This window comes from Diaphorina citri, unplaced genomic scaffold (genome assembly GCF_000475195.1).
Source record: "Diaphorina citri unplaced genomic scaffold, Diaci psyllid genome assembly version 1.1 scaffold2242, whole genome shotgun sequence".
NCBI lineage: Eukaryota > Metazoa > Arthropoda > Insecta > Hemiptera > Psyllidae > Diaphorina > Diaphorina citri.
Window position 1 is genome coordinate 10,001 of NW_007379667.1, and position 19,100 is coordinate 29,100.

The 19,100-nt window shown below is 43.1% G+C and overlaps 1 protein-coding gene across 1 annotated transcript in view; it reads right to left on the minus strand.

Annotated features, from left to right (window-relative positions):
* LOC113471283 overlaps positions 1–17,921 on the minus strand; it is a 24,556-nt gene extending 6,635 nt beyond the window's left edge. Inside the window, exons 1-2 of the mRNA XM_026830314.1 lie at positions 17,690–17,921; positions 4,321–4,532 (exon numbers count right to left, since the gene is read on the minus strand). Of these exons, the coding sequence (XP_026686115.1) occupies positions 4,321–4,532; positions 17,690–17,813 (336 nt within the window). The 5' untranslated portion in view covers positions 17,814–17,921. The remainder of the gene's footprint in view (positions 1–4,320; positions 4,533–17,689) is intronic.
* Positions 17,922–19,100: the final 1,179 nt, after the last annotated feature.

The following is a 19,100-nucleotide window of genomic DNA, read 5'->3' on the forward strand; positions in this document are numbered from 1 at the left end:
TGATTTTCTTTAATCACGATCGAATAACTGTGGGCTAAAAAATTCCCGGAGGGACGGACCCAGCTTGTTTTGTACTTAATCCATCATAATTTTCCGAAATTTTTCAATACAATCACCAAAATTTTCGGTATTCTGAAAAAGAAACTTTTCGTGTTTAACCTAACCCTATAATAACCCTGGTCACTGCTCATTTGTGCCACTTCTTTTTGTAGCGATCACTCTAAAGTTTTAGACTAGGAAGATTCAGCTCTAAGAGTGCTTGTGATGTGTTGATAGAAAGAAGAAAAAAAAATCAGGTAGGTTCCTATCCTTTGCATTAGTAAACAACAACAACAACAACAACAACAACAACAACAACAACAACAACAACAACAACAACAACAACGTCATCGTCATCGTCATCGTCATCGTCATCGTCATCGTCATCGTCATCGTCATCGTCATCGTCATCGTCATCGTCATCGTCATCGTCATCGTCATCGTCATCGTCAACGTCATCGTCATCGTCATCGTCATCGTCATCGTCATCGTCATCGTCATCGTCATCGTCATCGTCATCGTCATCGTCATCGTCATCGTCCAATTTAAGTGTGGGACCCAATTGGTACGTAGCCCCTCTCAAACCGGGGACCCAACTGGTGAACTGGTAGCAAAAAAAAAAAAAAAAGATTTTGGGACCGAATTGGTTCCCTCCCTGCCAAAGTAAAAAAAAGGAATTTTAATTGTGTTGAGCATGAAATGCTTGTCACAAATGAGGAGGTCTCTGGAAGAAGGGCCAAATGGCGATTTGGCCCTTTTTACGGAGATTTTTTTTTTTAACATCACACTACGTCCCTAGGGACAATTACAGTGTAACTAATATTATTATAATACCTAGATATAATACAAATACAAATGTAAGAAAATGTAAGAATACAAATGCAAGAATACAAATACATGTTACATAGAATTATTCTGTATAGCTATTTTACAATTACTGGTCTTCCCATTCTAGCAAAAATCTTTTGCAAATCTCCCGATATTGGTCCATCGATATCTCAAGACTTATGATTGGATGGTATCTATTATAGATTTCCATTGCTTTTACTATAGGGGTTTTCTTATGTAAACTACTAGTTATGAGTGGAATATCAAAGAAAATATTACGTTGCCTTAGATTAACAGCAGGCTCATATTGTTGAAGTCTACGCCTAAGATCTGGTACATTTATTAGGTTGTTGAAGGTTTTGTATATAAATACCAGGTAGAACAGGATACGTCTATTTTCAAGTGACATCAATTGTAGACTATCACAGAGTGATTTGTATGATATCGGCTCCGGATAGGATGGGTAAAACCCATTCTCCTTATAGAACAGATATCTTACAAATTTGGCCTGGACATTTTCTATTTTCTTAATCATATTTTTTGTTGTAGGGGACCAGATATTACAGGCATAGTCAAGCTTTGATCTTATGTATGCAGAGTAAAGGAGAAGCATAGTATCTATATTTGAGAAATATTTAGTATTTCGTTGTATGAAACCCAGGATTTGATTGCTTTTACTTACTATGTTGTTTATGTGCTGGTCAAACTTCAAATTGCTTTGGAATATAACCCCTAGATCTTTCTTTTGGTTTACTCTGGGTATAGGTGTATTTTCTATGTTATACGTTTGTTCTATAATATTTTGTTTCCTGTTTGTTATGGTCATGATTTCGCATTTACTGGGATGAAAAATATTGCACGTGCGTCCGAGTTTTGCCGAGCAATCCCGAGATCCTGGTTTCATGTTTCATTCAGCTCTGCTTCTGACGCGTGCGGTTTAATTTTTATCTTTCTAATCACAGAAATTGAGTGTTGACAGTGAAAAAATAATTATTGTGTAAAAACTTCCATTTTGGCAACTTGAAAACGAAGCTGAGAAATAGGCTGAACATTGTTGAGAGGGAAGACTTGCGACTTAGCTTGACGGATATTGAACCTGACATAACCAGCTTTCTCATGTTGTACTCTATGTTTTCTCCTGTCAAGATAAGAAGCTAAAAATTCCACCAAAGACCTCGATAGACCAACATCATAGAGTTTACTAAGCAGAGTGTCATGGTGACATTGGTCGTACGCTTTAAATATATCGCCGGAAAAAACATCTATTTGTTTTGATTTATTTTCAATAGCCTCCGTGCAATAAGTTTGAAATTTCAAAAGATTAGATGAGGTAGACCTATTGTTTATAAACCCATGTTGGTGTGGGCTTATTTTTGGAAAAATATGGGTAGACATTTTTCGTAAAGGATGATCTCGAAAATTTTAGCAAAACTATTTAGTTTGACAATAGTTCTTGTATCTGTTACTTGTTTAGAGTTCTCTTTCTTTGGTACAGGTCTGATGAGTGTACATTTTAGAAGGTTAGGGAACAATTTATTTTCCAGAGATAAATTAAAGATATGTGGTAATGGTACTGCTAGCAGTGCTAGCCATTGCTTAGCATCTATTATTATGGATGCTGGAATATTATCTATTCCCGGACCTTTATTCCGCTTTAATTTCGCGATGGCAGAAAAAGTTCGTTCCTGAACTGAACTGTTCTTTCTGAACGGTAAGTTCATTTCAATCAACCGTTCACCATGCAACATGAACTTCAATTGAGTTTGAACTATTTATTGCCTCTTTATTTATTTATTTTATTTGACAATAATAGTCTGACAGTAATAGTATTTATTTATTTTATTTGACAATAATAGTCATTATTTTGATGGATTTTAATTACCTATAATACCTATTAAACAATATTTTTTAAAACTAGCAATAAAAATTCAATTTTTGTTGAACCTCATTTCACGAAATGTAGGGATCTTGATCTTTGAAAAAGTTCGTTCCTGAGCCTGACCTAAAATGAACTGTGAAGTGAACTGATAAGAATAATAAATACTATAGAGATCAAGAGATGGTAAAAGAACGAACGATAGTATTGTTCACATATAGAAGAAATGATCCTGCTTTTTAGTCCGTCCTTCCTTTATTATTATAATATTAATAAAAAGGTATAAGGGACAAACTATTGTATTCCCTTCGGTGTCGTCTGTCTGTCTGTCTGTCACTCTGTCCCCATAGAAGGACTTATCTAAACCTGGTCGACCTATATATCAAATTAAAGGTCTTTTTACCAGGAACACGAAAATGGTGGTGAGTTCAGATTTACGTTTTTTTTTTTTTTAATCCCAGAAATAAGAACTGTCCTCCTTGATTTTGCTCTCTATTACTGATTACTGAAAAATGATTTTTATAATCAGCACTAATTTTTTCTTTGGTACATTGTCTTAATTGTTCATATTGTACTTTAAAGAAATCATTTAGATGTTTTTTCTTTCTATACCATTCTTTTTCTTTACTCGTATAAAGTTTGTGGGTTTCTTGTTCCCACCAGAAGGGAATTTTTTTCCTAGCATTATTTGGTAAATTTTCGTTTCTGTAAACCTTGACATGTTTATTTAGTAAAATATATAGAGACCTATAGAGTAATTCTAATGCTTCAGTAGGATTTTCTGAACTTAAGATATTCGACCAATCCGTATTCTTTCAAAGTGAGAAGCCAATGGGGAGCGCGTAGCGTGACCCCATTCTGTCAAAGTGAGAAGCCAACAGGGAGCGCGGAGCGCGACCTTCTTCTCTCGAAATGCGAGGCCAACAGGGAGCCAATGGGGAGCGCGTAGCGCGACCCTATTCTGTCAAAGTGAGAAGCCAACAGGGAGCGCGGAGCGCGACCTTATTCTCTCGAAATGCGAGGGCAACAGGGAGCGCGCAGCGCGACCATATTCTATCAAAGTGTGAAGCCAAGAGGGAGCGCGTAGCGCGACCGTATTCTTTCAAAGTGAGAAGCTAATGAGGAGCGCGTAGCGTGACCGTATTGTTTCAAAGTGTGAAGCTAATGGGGAGCGCGTAGCGCGGCCGTATTCTCTCAAAGTGAGAAGCCGATGGGGAGCGCGTAGCGCGACCATATTCTATAGAAGTGCAAAGTCAATAGGGAGCGCGTAGTGCAACGGTAGCATTCTGTCTGGTGAGGATTCCTACTGACGGAGAATTTTTCTTATACTGAAATATTCTAAACCATGGCGAAGCACGGGTAACCTGCTAGTTATGTATGTATACGTATAGTGCTAAGGTTTCTAGTGCTGGGAGTTTTACTTTCCAGCTTACTTTTACGCCTTAATTATTAATCTGAGTTGGACCAGAAAAAGGCAGCAGCACGCGATTGAACAGATGGTCACCCACTCGGATACCAACCACGCGCAACGTTGGGAACTGGTGTATTCAACGTGTCTTTCACATTTGTGTTTATACCTGTTTATTGCAATTGTCCACATATGAGCACAGGTTATATTCACTGTCTAATAGACCATAATAAAGGGTATACTCTAGTGCTGGTAAAGACACGTGGGAACATGCTGGAGGTATAGATGCCTGGGGCATTTCTAATTTGATAGAATGAGAGGACCGTTTCAGTAACTTCATGTCAGAGAACACGTAGTTTGCTGGAATCAGACAATCTATATCTGTAACAAGAAAATACATAATAACAACTGTCAGCTCTGTGAACTGTAGTAGACCTCACTCAGACTCTTTTGCCCAAGCTGAGACGACTGTACGAATGAATGCGATTCACATGTATTATATCGAAATAGGAACGAAGTACCTATACGTTTTAAATACGTAATTAAAAAGGACAGGGAACACATTTTATTTACAATCACTAGAGAGAGAGAGAGAGAGTTGCGTCCCGACTGTGAAATCCGACTTGCGTCCGTCCGATTTGAGTCCCATTTCTGAAATTTATCATCCGAGTTGCGTCTCTGAGCTACCTGAGCTAGAACTATGTACTTTACATATGTTACGGTAAAAGTCCGACGAGCGGTAAATCCTATGGGATAAATCCTAGGTTTTACCAGATCGTTTGGTAAAAGTCCGAAATAAAAATTAAAGTAAGAGGTTTGAACACCTGCAGCATCTTCAAATAGAAAATAATACAAATGTGTCAAATCACATTTCCCGCTTTCGCTTTGTCTTGGTAAAAGTCCGAAATGATATGATTTCGCACATTTACAAAGTTGCGTTGGGAAATCTTAGGATTTACCGAAAATAACCGGTAAAAGTCCGAAGAAGATTTTTATTTCGGACTTTTACCAAACGATCTGGTAAATCCTAGGTTTTACCGGTAAATCCTATATATATATGTAGGCGAGGCCGGTCGCTGGGGGTGAGGAGAGCTTTTGTTGAGAAGATCGTTGATCTCACCGCCTTCCGGAATCTCCATTGTCTACGAATTTATTTACACTACACTAGGAATTATGAATAATAAGATATATGCGGGATTTAAAAGATAAACAGTTTATTGATATGAAAAGGATGAAGTAACAATTAAATCTGAGAGGCACTATATTGATAACGATATTACAAGAGAAAGGCTAACTGTGGGCAAACGCGTAAAGGAGAGGAGGAGACTCCCTGGCCGTACGTTACTTATCTGATAACGATATTACAAGAGAAAGGCTAACTGTGGGCAAACGCGTAAAGGAGAGGAGGAGACTCCCTGGCCGTACGTTACTTATCACACACTGAGTTCTGAGCAGGTTTGATTCTGATACAATCTCGACCGATCCCTGATCTCACGCTGGACCTTGATACTCGGTATCCTTAGTTTCCTTCCTAACCACTAGGGGAATGTCTGCACTCGTGATAACGGCTATGGGTGCATCCTAGGCGATCCATGGTGTGGATATCTCTCCTTCCCGTTACCCACATATGTATATCTCTAGAACCACAACACCTAGAAAGCTGAAATTTGGTAGGAATATTCCTTTTATGGTCTAGGTGTGCAATAAGAAAGGATTTTGCGAAAATCTAAACCGATCCTGAGATATGATCAATTTTTGATCGCTAAAATAACCATAAGAAATACACAGAGTGCAGAGACTGAGGGAGAGAAAACTTTTCCTCGCTCGCCTAATATTGAGTTTCGTTTATGTTTTTAGTTTGATAAAAATACAAGTTCGGCCATGCCTTTTCCACAAGCTTGGCCATGCCTCGGGATGAACTAGCGGGATTCCGGAGCGAAGCGACGGAATTCAGCTAGTAAATCTTATATTATAAGAACGAGAACTCATTCACATTTCACACACTGATCGCTCTATCTCCAGAACCACAACACCTAGAAAGCTGAAATTTGATAGGAATATTCCTTTTATGGTCTAGGTGTGCAACAAGAAAGGATTTTGCGAAAATCTAATAACAACAACACCTAGAAAGCTGAAATTTGGTAGGAATATTCCTTTTATGGTCTAGGTGTGCAATAAGAAAGGATTTTGCGAAAATCTAAATCGATCCTGAGATATGATCAATTTTCGATCGCTAAAACCACAATAAGAAATACACAGGAAGCAGAGAACGGGAGAGAATTGCTCCGCTCTCGACCAACATTTTGAGTTTCGTTTATGTTTTTTGTTTTTAGTTTGATAACTATGCAGCTAATAGGGAGTTCCGCCCTCGACCAACTTTTTGAGAGTTTCGTTTATGTTTTTAATTTGATAACTATGCAGCTAATAGGGAGCGCGCAGCGCGACCGTATTTTTTATTATTTTCCACAAGTTCGGCCATGCCTTTTCTACAAGTTTGGCCATGCCTCGGGATGAACTAGCGGGATTCCGGAGCGAAGCGACGGAATTCAGCTAGTTTAGGCCTCGGTAGCGTAGTGGTCAAGACGCTCGCCTGGTAAACAGGAGGGCGTGGGTTCGATCCCAGCCGAGGCATGGAGTGGAGTGAGCTACTTTTAATAACAGATACATGCTTCATTGGCAGGGATGCAGCATCTAGAATATTATCTGAGAACTTTCTGATAGAATATATTTTCCCTTCATCAGCTTGATACCAGAAGATATGTTTGTGATCCGTAGTTAAACTGGTAGGGAGAAAACCTGGAACCAGTACAACAATAAAACCACAATGCTATATGGCCTCTATGACACTTACACCCGTATTTATGAACAAATATAAGGACGTCCTTTGCAGTTGAGCACGTGCTGAGCACAGGATTACAACGATTCGGTATTTATAAAACGGTTTTTCTACCTAAAAACGTACTTTCTAGTCTTAAGAACAATCTCAAGCTTGACCTTTCCCAAGACTCGTTTGTCGTTTGACCAGTCTTTCCGTAGGGTGAGAACGATCTTAAATTGAATCAACCAGACATAATCAGTTTTAAATTTCATGCGCATCAAAAAACTGCGCGTATCTTTTATAAACAAACATTTTTTTTTTTTTTTTTTTTTTTTTACAAAAAAAAAACTTACCTAACCTCTCCAAAATTTTCTGGTTTTTTTTTTTTTTTTTTACAGAAATAATACTTACCTACCTACTCGTAAATTTTCTGTGATTTGTGGTGTGAGTTTAGCTGTTTTGAGAATTTTCACTTAACATTCTATTATTTCTTTAATGTTTTTCTTGATGTAGTAAAAAGAAGAAGAAAAAAAAAAAACATTTATTCTCCTGGATCTTGCAAGTATGTAGGTATCCGAGCCAAGTAGTACATACACATTTTCACGATAGTGACCCAAAAATTGATCAAATTCATCCATATTTATAGAAAAAACAAACTTTATCAAAAGAAAAGAGTACTCTCTTAGCTTTTGACCAAGTAGGGTGAATTAAGTTTTTGGAAATAAATAAAAAGTTTAGTGGAAAAGTGGTTGTTCCTGTGGCCCCTAGTTGTCATAGGTAAGTTAATCATTTTTGTTTCAGCCTTGGCCGAGCCTTCCCCCGGCCTTCAATTCAAGCAAGATCTCTCTCTTGGGTGCGTCTGTCAGGCCTCCCAGTGCTCCAAGTGCCTGTGCCCTTCAGCTCAGGTGAACCTTGGCTGAGCCTTGGTTGAGCCTTCTTCTTGCCTCTTCATGCAAATTCTCTCTCCTGGGTGCGTCTGTCAGGCCTCCCAGTGCTCCATGTACCTGTGCCCTTCAGCTCAGGTGAACCTTGGCTGAGCCTTGGTTGAGCCTTCTTCCTACAGATTCTCTCTCCTGGGGGCGTCTGGTAAGCCTCCCAGTGCTTCCTGTTCCTGTGCCCTACAGTTCAGGTCGAACCTTGACTGTGCCTTGGTTGAGCCTTCCTCATACCTTTCTAGCAATTGCTCACTTTTGGGTGCGTCTGTCAGGCCTCCCTGTACTCCCTGTGCTTGTGCCTACAGTTCAGGTTGGTCCTTGGCTGAGCCTTGGTTGAGCCTTCCTTATACCTTTCAAGCAGTTGCTCACTTTTGGCTGCGTCTGCCAGGCCTCCCAGTACTCCCAAGTTAAGCCTTCTCTTCAGAAGTTGAGCCTCCGAGCGCCGGCGTCGGCACTCCTCAGGGTGCAGTTGTGGCCATCTGTTCCCTATGCCTGTGTCCTACAGTATAGGCTGAGCCTTCGGTGAGCCTTCTGCCTTCTCTTTTAGAGTTGAGCCTTCGCTTGTAAATTGTGTCCAAAGAGTCTTCCCTCCAGGTAACTCCTTCTCTCTTGCGTTTCAGCTCCAATGGCTACCCCCACGACCTTCACGACGCTGGGCGCTATCCACGACCTCCCTTCCAATATTGGTATGTAACCAGTGGCTATACTAGCCTTGAAGAGTCTACATAGGATAGGTATTACTATCTCCTTTGCCCTTTGAAGAAGAGCTGGAAAGATGCCATCGTTCCCAGCAGCTTTAAAGGGTTGAAATGTACTAATGGCCCATTCCAACTTCTTATGTGTTACTACATTCTTCGCTAGTTCCCAGTCGTCCTTTTGGGGTTTCCTGAGAGGAGTTCCAGGCCGCGCTGTGTCACTAGGATTCGCGTAGTCGAAGGATTCAGATCCTGGGAAGTGTGTCTCTATGAGAGTCTCCAGAGTCTCTTTTCCCGTTTGAGTCCACTCCCCATTGGGTTTCTTGATGGTCCCCAATGTGACTGGCTCTTTTGCCATGATCTTCTGGAGTCTCGCTGCCTCAGAGGTTTTTCCAATCTCGTGGCATAGATTTCTCCATCCGGCTCTCTTAGCCGTACGAATGGCCAATGGCCTTGTTGTATTCTTTTAACGACTGGTGGTAAGACTCCCAGTCGTTGTTAACCTTAGCTCTGTTAAACAGCCTTCTCGTGTGTTTCCTTAGTTTTGAGAGCTCTTGAGTCCACCAAGAGGTGTTCTTATTGAGCACTTTAACTTCAGGACAGCAGGCCATAGGCCTTGTTGATGGCAATGCTAAGGTTGTTTGAAACTTCCTCAATGTCACCGGTATCTTTTATGTCCGTTCTCATTAGTCTGAGTTCGGACTCAAGACATTGTCGGTAGCATCTCCATTTCGTTTTGCGCGGGTTTCGGTATGTAACGTCTGGTTTGTCAACACCGTTGTTGTTAGGTCTTGGGAGCAGAACCCCGTCATTGTAAGATACATAATCCTAGGGTTTATCAGAATGCATGTTCTGGGTCTTGGAGAGGCGTGATCATAAATTACCCGCGCTCTGGTGCCACCTAACCCCGCTACTCTGCCCCCCACGACGTAAGGTTCTTGTATTAGGGCCAGATCGATGTCGCAGGCTTGGAAAAGCCTGCAGAAGGCGGCAGTAGCCGCCTTACAATGTTGGAGGTTTATTTGGACCAGTACGACCATCTGGTTTTACGGACCGCTTCTCCTCCGGTACCCTGATAGGGATCATCTCGAGACCGAGACTGATCTTAAATCCCGATTCCCGGACCCCCTTCAGCGATTTTTCGTCAAGGGAGACTACTAAGGTCATCCCCTTGACGTCTTTCTGAACGCTGATTAATCCAATGTTCTCAGCATCCAGCTTGGGATTCTGGAGTCCCACCAGAGATATTAGCTCTTTAGGGTCTTCAGTCCCTACCATATTCGATGTCCTTTTGGACACCATGAATATGGCCTTGTGTTCAGGGATAAGTTCCTTGTACGGTCCCACCTTAACGTGTATCCCCAACACCGAAGGGATCTCCTTCACCGTGTTCTCTAACCAGAGCCGGGTAAACTCATCCCGGCAAACCAGAACGAGCGCACCCTTCTCGTAGTCGTTTTTGACGAACGTCGGTAAAGAATCCCCCCCCGCTGCTTTGAATATTTGCCTGCAGAGGTAGCTCCCTATCGTGTCTGCACAGCTTTGCACCATCTTTTCCTCTGGATATCTAATGGGAACTATGGCCATTTTGGTGCTTGTTAGGGCCTGGCTGAATGTGGCTGCTCCACCGACGGCTGGGTCCTCAGGACCCTCACTGCCAGCTGAGCTGGACTCACCCTCAGACCCTTTCCTATTCTTCTTCATGGGGACTTTTTCCCCAGTTGAAGGAGTGCTGAGCGCAGATCGCCCTCTCTTCCTGGGGGTTTCAGTGGCGCTAAAGGTTGGTGGCACGGAACTGCCTCCAGGCCCTTTGTTGCAGACAGAGTGCCGTTTTCGCGGGGGGACAGGTTCCCCACGCGCGATGGCCCTCTGTGCCTGCAACTTGCGCCTCTGTGCCCCAGAAAGTTTGGGCCTGTCCAGATGCATCCGGTTGATACCGGACGCAATGCGTTGGACAGTCTGCGCGGGAGCAGCGGTTTCGGCCTCGCGATCTCCTCCACTCGCTGCACCTGTTGATGCCGCCGACGCTTCCACTGGCGGAGTAGGCGTCGCTCCTTGATCCATGGGTGGCTGAACGATTGCATCAGTTTGAGCCACAGGGCTCAGGTCAATCAGTGGTTGATTTTCCATCTTATTATTTAAATAAGTTATATCTCTACCTGAAACAGACTCAGAGGTGATTAGTGTGCCCCCCCCCACTTCTGCCCCAGGTTGAGTGGTTGTCCAGGATTTACCCCCAGTGGGTATATAAAAAGAAAATTGTTTTGTACCCATTCAAATCTGTATGCATAAAACAATATAAAAGAGAAAAACAGTTTGTATGGTACGCGGTAGAGAAGTTTGCCCCACTCTCTTTTCAGCCCCACGTTCTGATATGGCTTATTGGGGGTTGATCGCAGTCTCAACCTGTATAACAATGGTGCCTCTGGTTGATTTTGGGATAGGAAAGGGGCCGCCCACTTCTGCCCCAGGTTGAGTGGTTGTCCAGGATTTACCCCCAGTGGGTATATAAAAAGAAAATTGTTTTGTACCCATTCAAATCTGTATGCATAAAACAATATAAAAGAGAAAAACAGTTTGTATGGTACGCGGTAGAGAAGTTTGCCCCACTCTCTTTTCAGCCCCACGTTCTACATAGTGCATTTTTCCGATTTTTTAAAATCGATTTTTCAAAATATCGATACTTTGGTTCCGATTCGATCTCGTGTATCGATACTTCGTAGATTCGTAGAAGCTCAACCCGTCCTTTGGGGCTGGCCAGCCCCTACACCTAAGCCTCAATTTGGGCTTTTTGTGTGTGGGTGCATAAAACAATATAAAAGAGAAAAACAGTTTGTATGGTACGCGGTAGAGAAGTTTGCCCCACTCTCTTTTCAGCCCCACGTACTGATATGGCTTATTGGGGGTTGATCGCAGTCTCAACCTGTATACTCCGACGTAACTCCTGGTGCAGGAGACGATGTGTGAGTGGCCCAATCTGTCATAGGTTCCGTGCATATCGCCATGACAGTTCGGACACTCAATCGTCTTCTGCACCATTCGCTAGGAGGTCTCCAAACGAAGTTCATTCGAAGACATCCCTTCGTGAGGGTATCGATACTTACGTTTCGATATGAAATCGATTCTGAAAATCGATACTTTTGTTCGATTCCCATCCCTACCGCGGTAGATTCGAAGTTGATAATTGTCAACTCAAATATACAGGGTGGTTCGTGATTTGCGAACCACGCTTATATCTCAGAAACGGCTGGGAATTAAGGAATGAAATAAACGGCATCATCACCATTCGCTAGGAGGTCTCCAAACGAAGTTCATTCGAAGACATCCCTTCGTGAGGGTATCGATACTTACGTTTCGATATGAAATCGATTCTGAAAATCGATACTTTTGTTCGATTCCCATCCCTACCGCGGTAGATTCGAAGTTGATAATTGTCAACTCAAATATATATCGAATCTACCGGGTGACTGCGAGGTTCAAAACCCCACGTCACAGGGTTTTCCCTTTCCTTCTGATGAATTTTTTAACGTAATTCTACCGGGTGACTGCGAGGTTCAAAACCCCACGTCACAGGGTTTTCCCTTTCCTTCTGATGAATTTTTTAACGTAATTAAATACCACAAAAACACAAATGTGAAAAAAGGCCAAGTTCCTATCCAAAAATGTCGGCCCTTAAAAGTGGTGAGATCAGAAAATTGAGGCCAAGCCTGCATTCCCAGTTTTTCGTGCCTTATGAATCTTAATTCCTTCAAGTCTGCATTCCCAATTTTTCGTGTCTGCTGAATCCTGGGTCCCCGGCCGCTTCTGGGGTATCTTCTGACGCCGAAAAATGGGTGCCCCCCTCCCTGTTTGCTGAATCCGAGGTGGAAGATGTCTCCGTAGAACCCGATTTGTCCTTCGCTTTCGGGCCTTCGACGAAGGAAATGGAACCAGCCGTCCCACCCCCGGCCCCTGAGATCGAGGCCCTGGGTATTGAATGTCAACGTCTCAATTCCAGTGGTTGGTGCAGGATCCCTTTCAGGCAAGCGGAGTATTCGGGCGCCTGAAGGTTAATCCAGAGATTGAGCGCCGACCTTCTGCAAAGGATGATATCTTAGCGAAGATGGATAGTACCCTTGGATGTATCACTCACGGCTTGCTACTTCAAAGAAAAAATTTGGAAGAATCAATGAAGGAGGTCTTTGCGAAGTTCCCGGCGGCCGCTCCTGCGCTGCGTGAACATCTTTCGGCCAAAGACTCACCCTTCCGGAAAACAACAGACAGCCTACTCCAGTTTGTTTGCGAGAAGAGATCTGATACAATTCTTCAGAGGCGCAAAGAAGTGGAAGCCGCCACCCGTGTTCATCCCAGGTTGCTGAAAGATATCCCGCAGTCAGAGGGGTTCTTATTTTTTTTTCTTCTTTTTTTTTAAAAAAAAGATGAGTGTTCCACCGCCGTTTTTATTTCGTAGCAATGGAACAACTGCTACATTAGACGCTTGTGGCCTGTGTTGTAGCATGCCCATCCCGTAGTATGCCTCTCATCAGATGGGCGAGAAGAGACACAATACTTCCCATTTAGGTGCTGGGTCAACACGAAAACACCAGAAAGTAACCCGTTGAAATATTTGCAATCGAAAAACGAGTACAAATTTTTGTCGATGGTGGGATTCGAACCCGGGACCTTCTGCATGGCAAGCAAGCGCGTTACCACTGGACCAACCGTGCCCACATTCAGCCAATCTAGTCGTATGGAGGTATTCATCTGCATGGCAAGCAAGTGCGTTACCACTGGACCAACCGTGCCCCCAAACTTCTCACTGACTCCAAACTTCTCACTGAGGCAATGAAGAACCATGCATCTGCCAGCCTAGTTAGCTTAGTTGGTAGTGCGTCTGCCTTGTAAGCGCTAGGCCGCGGGTTCGATTCCCGCCCGGGGCGGATTTTGGAGTTCAGACCCGAAACGTCCAATACCAAACAGTACCAAAGGTAACTTTAAGTCCTATAAAAAGTATAAGTTGTCATTACCTACATATTTAATTTGTTACGTAATTAATTCTTAAATACTTCAATACATTTTTTTTCTTCTTTGCAGCCGATATTTTTCTAAATTTAATTTCAAACGGAGACTTATCGAACATCAAATATTCCGCGCCGCAGGCGAAATTTACAAAAAGTATGTAGGTACCTGATAATTGTCACGAATTAATTTTTGACGTACCTCATTCTTAGATATTTTTCTACTCATTTTTTCCTCCTAATTGCAGCTGAACGCTAAAATGAGAAAATAAATTAGAGCGCCTCAGGCGAATTTTTAAAAATTTGGTCTACTATCACCAGAAATTCAGTCTCCGCAACTAAGAATTTTCAGCACCGCGGGCGATTTTTTAGATTTTTTGTGTAGCCTCTTCATGGTTGCATACTCTTTGAAATTTTCTAAGTTCAAGTTCAAGTTATAAGAAAGTATAGGTAGGTACCTAGTTGCCTACATAGTGTGAAAAGATATATTTTGTAAGAAACATTCATGCTATTCTTTGTGTAATTTGTGTTTTAGTGGGAGTTTGAACTGAACGGCACTATTACTAGTGTGGCAGTGGACTGGGTAGGAAGATATATCTATTGGGCAGAGTCTACTACAGTTAATACGTCTGTCCTACATAGGCTGGACTTGTATTCACTTAAAATAGAACTCGTTCTTCAACGCCATGAGAGAGTGTCGTGTTTGCTGGTAGAACCTTTACACGGGTAAGTTGTCTTACTGCATGCACTGGCTGTTCAATATTTCTTTTATTAATGGTTCAAGGTATATACCTATATATTTTTTTTTTTTTTAACTTTGTAATTTCACGGATTTTGTTTTCAGTATGCTGATATGGTTAGAGGAGGAAGGTAACCATAGCACAGTGTATAGTAGTTCAGTAACTGGAACTGATGTCATCCAGTTATTTGCAAGGTAATATCTCTCTCTCTTCTATTTTTTTTCCAAATAGGAAATGTTTTTTTTTTTTAATATATTATATAACAATACTTCAATCATCAATACACATCAAGCCAGCTCCATCATCAAAAGCATAAGGCTTAACAATCTGCCTCATTCCTCTTGTTCTGGTTCGAGGATCCCGGCTGCTGCCTCAAGAGCAGCTCCCTCTTCGGCATCGTGGAAGAGACCCGCGCAGTGGACGGCTCCTCCCCATCAGCCGGAGAAAAAGCGGGTGTAAAAGACCAATTATAAATTTGAAACGGCTGAACCAGTTTCTAAGCCTGAAGAAATTCCATCTCGTAAACCATTCCGTGTACCAGATTTTCTCCAGAGAGGAGAGTTTCTCGTGAAAATCGATCTCTCTCAGACATACTTTCACGTACCGATTCGGTCTTCTCATCAGAGGTTCCTGTCTGTAGTATACCGCGACACCCTCTACTGCATGACTTGTCTTCCGTTTGGGCTTGCCTCAGCCCCTCAAGTATTTGCGAAGTTGACCATTTGGATTGCCAATTATCTCCGAAATCTGGGTATGAGAATCATCGTCTACCTCGACGACTTTCTCCTAGTGAATCAAGATTCGGTTCGTCTCCGTTCCCAGGCTCTGGCAGCAGTGGCAGCCCTTCATAGCCTGGGATGGTCAGTCAACTTGGGAAAATCAGTGCTGTGGCCGGTTCAGACCTGCCAATACCTGGGGATTATGTGGAACCCAACCCTGGATTCGAAGTCCCTTCCCCTGGAGAAACAGTCTACCATTCAGCGTTACCTTCTAACTCTGCTTCAAACTCGCCAATGGCCCTGGAGAATCGCCAAAGTCCTCATTGGGTATCTGAATTTCGCTGCCTTCGTAATTCCTCTGGGGAAACTTCATTTCCGCAAGATCCAATGGAGCAGCCACCACCTGCCCAAAACCCGTCCCCTCCACCTGTCGAGGATTCCACCCCAGGGGGTGTTCCGGAGATAGACCTGTTCGCAACAGCCAACTCAGCTGTGGTTCCTCGATTCATTGCGCTGTCAACGCTGGACCATCAGGCAATGTTTGTAGATGCCTTCTCGCGGAAGTAGGAGTTTTCTCTAGCCTGGGTCTTTCCCCTTCCTCCACTTCTTCCGCGCGTCTTACATCATCTGAATTCAGCACGGGGCTTGTACATCCTAGTGACGCCTCATTGGGAGAACGCATTTTGGTGGCCGGACCTGAAAGCAAGAACAATGGCTCCTTCCCGGGTTGTAACAAATCTCAAGAAGAACCTGATAGACCTAGCCACAAAGCGTCCTCCTCCCGAGTTAGACTGTCTGAAATTGCAGGCTTTCCTGGTTCAGGGTGGACCTCTGAAGTTTCCGGATGGGATCAATCCGATCTCGACCTCCTACAATCTTCATGGCGAGAATCAACCCTGAGTACATACAAGGCTCCTTGGTAACGATGGCTGGCCTGGATTTCCAGTTCTGGCGTGTCCGTCAACAACCCTGCCCCTAAGGACCTCGCAAGATTCCTGAGTTATCTTCACTCTCTGAACTTCTCTTATAGTTCCATATTGGTTCATAAGTCCGTGGTAGCGAACTTTGCCAACCCCTCGAGGATCTCATTTCTATGAGAAAATTCAAGCAAAAGATATAATAAATAGTTAATTGAATTATTATTTATCAGAATAAGAATAAAATAAATAATAGGTAAAAATAATAAGAAGATATGTACATGGTCAAGATAAAAAAAAAAAACTGATTTTAAGTGAGTTGAAAGAAGGTTCTAAGTGGGTTAGGGGGGGGACATTTATCCGGTTTCTACCTACCTACCCACTTAGAAACCGGAAACCGGATAAATGTCCCCCCCTAACCCATATCCAAAATAAACTGGGGAAAGATAATTAACAAGAAAAGATAGATCTGGGCCTAAGGCTATTACAAAGTCAATTAACCGGGTCAAAACAAAGGTCAAGAGATTTTAAGGGACCCGAGCGGTCCGGCGGCCTCTCAGCCACAGGTTTATAATAGTGTTTAAGAAAGTTAGTCGGACCCTTCCAATTTCCTTTACTTAGAATAACATCCAAGGGGAATTCCGAGTTCATCCTAGATGAACCAACGGCAGACCTGAAGGATCCGGCCGAGGCGTTGATGCCGGCGGCTGAAAAGGCAGTTTTTATCCACCCTGCAATTATGGACCTAGATGCCGCCTTGACCTCACCTCGAGTGGTGAAAAATAAAGACTTTACATCTTTCTTTCGAATCCGAGTTGATGAGAGCGAAATCAGTTTACGAACCCAAAATAATGGGTCGAAGAGAGGATTTGAAGGGTTTTCCTTAAGCTGCCACCCAGATTGTCGGTGACCAGAGGTATCCGTCTTGGAACCGAAGGCAGGCCAGAACACCGCCCTGTCCCCCAGATCTTGAAAGCCGTCGCGAGAGGAGAGGAGCAGGGTCAGGTCGTGAACTCTTCTCCCGGAACATAACAGTAGAAGAATTGCTGTGTGCCTGGCCACCTCGAAGAGGCTGTCTTGATTAGGAGGATGATATGAGATCCATGAGATGAGAGTTGACACGTCCCAGATCTCTCTCTTCTCGGGAAGTCCGATGGCTCTCTTAAGGCTAATAGCCTTAAGGATCTGACGAACTACAGGGTGACCCGTGAGTTCTTGAGTCCTCGAGGGGTTGGCAAAGTTCGCTACCACGGACTTATGAACCAATATGGAACTATAAGAGAAGTTCAGAGAGTGAAGATAACTCAGGAATCTTGCGAGGTCCTTAGGGGCAGGGTTGTTGACGGACACGCCAGAACTGGAAGTCCAGGCCAGCCATCGTTTCCAAGGAGCCTTGTATGTATTCAGGGTTGATTCTCGCCATGAGGATCGTAGGAGGTCGAGATCGGATTGATCCCATCCGGAAACTTCAGAGGTCCACCCTGAACCAGGAAAGCCTGCAATTTCAGACAGTCTGCATACAAAGTCCGCAAAATATGACCTGTTTTGAACCTTCTTGTAAGTCCCACACCCGAAAAAATAGGTAAAAGTCTGCATAATATGCCAAAATTCTTTAATACATATACCTATGCATAATCGTCAAAAAAGTGCCAAAACATGCAGTGTGAAGATATTTGATATACATCCCTTTAGAAAAGAGTCACAGTTTTAATCTTACCTGCATTTAGATGTAACAAAGTATCACACTTGCAAGACTTTAAATCCGAGGACACTAATTCAAAATTTGTCGCGTCCACAAATAAGATAGAAGCATCTCTACCCATGTAATCAATAGTGAGCATATTCAGATGATATACGTTGTCATTTAGACAAGTGCACTCTTCTGTATTAGAGTGACTGAAATCAGAGGTAGAGGTAGACTGAGTCCTGCAAAAAGTTTTGTCAGGTAATCATGTATCGTCCTTACACAGGGTCCGCCGAAAGTCAGCCCTTAAATAGCTTCTGAATGCCTCATTGTAGAGTTCTCAATTCCCGCATAGTTTCTTCAGCCATTAAGTGCCTTTTTTTCTGTGCCTTCAGATTTTCAAGGCTGGGCCAACTTACTATTATTATGAATTATGATGATTATAATGATCATCACCGTCACCGAGAACGAACGTTATTTGTTTAGGATAAAGTCCGCCCCGGTCGGGAATCGAAGTCGCGACCTGGCGCTTACAAGGCAGGCGCTACTCTCCAAGCTAACTAGACTAGCTGATTCTAACTAATTTAGAATTCAATTCTGAAAGCTGTCTCATTAAGATTAAAGAGGAATGAGGCAGATTGTTAAGCCTTATGCTTTTGATGATGGAGCTGGCTTGATGTGTATTGATGATTGAAGTATTGTTATATAATATATTAAAAGGTCCAGCTCAGCTGGCAGTGAGGGTCCTGAGGACCCAGCCGTCGGTGGAGCAGCCACATTTAGCCAGGCCCTAACAAGCACCAAAATGGCCATAGTTCCGATTAGATATCCAGAGGAAAAGATGGTGCAAAGCTGTGCAGATACTATAGGGAGCTACCTCTGCAGGCCAATATTCAAAGCAGCGGGGGGAGATTCGTTACCGACGTTCGTCAAAAACGACTTCGAGAAGGGTGCACTCGTTCTGGTTTGCCGGGATGAGTTTACCCGGCTCTGGTTAGAGAACACGGTGAAGGAGATCCCTTCGGTGTTGGGGATACACGTTAAGGTGGGACCGTACAAGGAACTTATCCCTGAACACAAGGCCATATTCATGGTGTCCAAAAGGACATCGAATATGGTAGGGACTGAAGACCCTAAAGAGCTAATATCTCTGGTGGGACTCCAGAATCCCAAGCTGGATGCTGAGAACATTGGATTAATCAGCGTTCAGAAAGACGTCAAGGGGATGACTTTAGTAGTCTCCCTTGACGAAAAATCGCTGAAGGGGGTCCGGGAATCGGGATTTAAGATCAGTCTCGGTCTCGAGATGCTCCTACCCCTGAAAAAGCTCTATTACCTGAAGACCAAGATTCATTCCCTGACGATATGGACGACTCCTCACAAATGAAAAGACAGTACCTGGGCAGCTACACCAAATCATAACAAGTTAAGAAGAATCAATTTG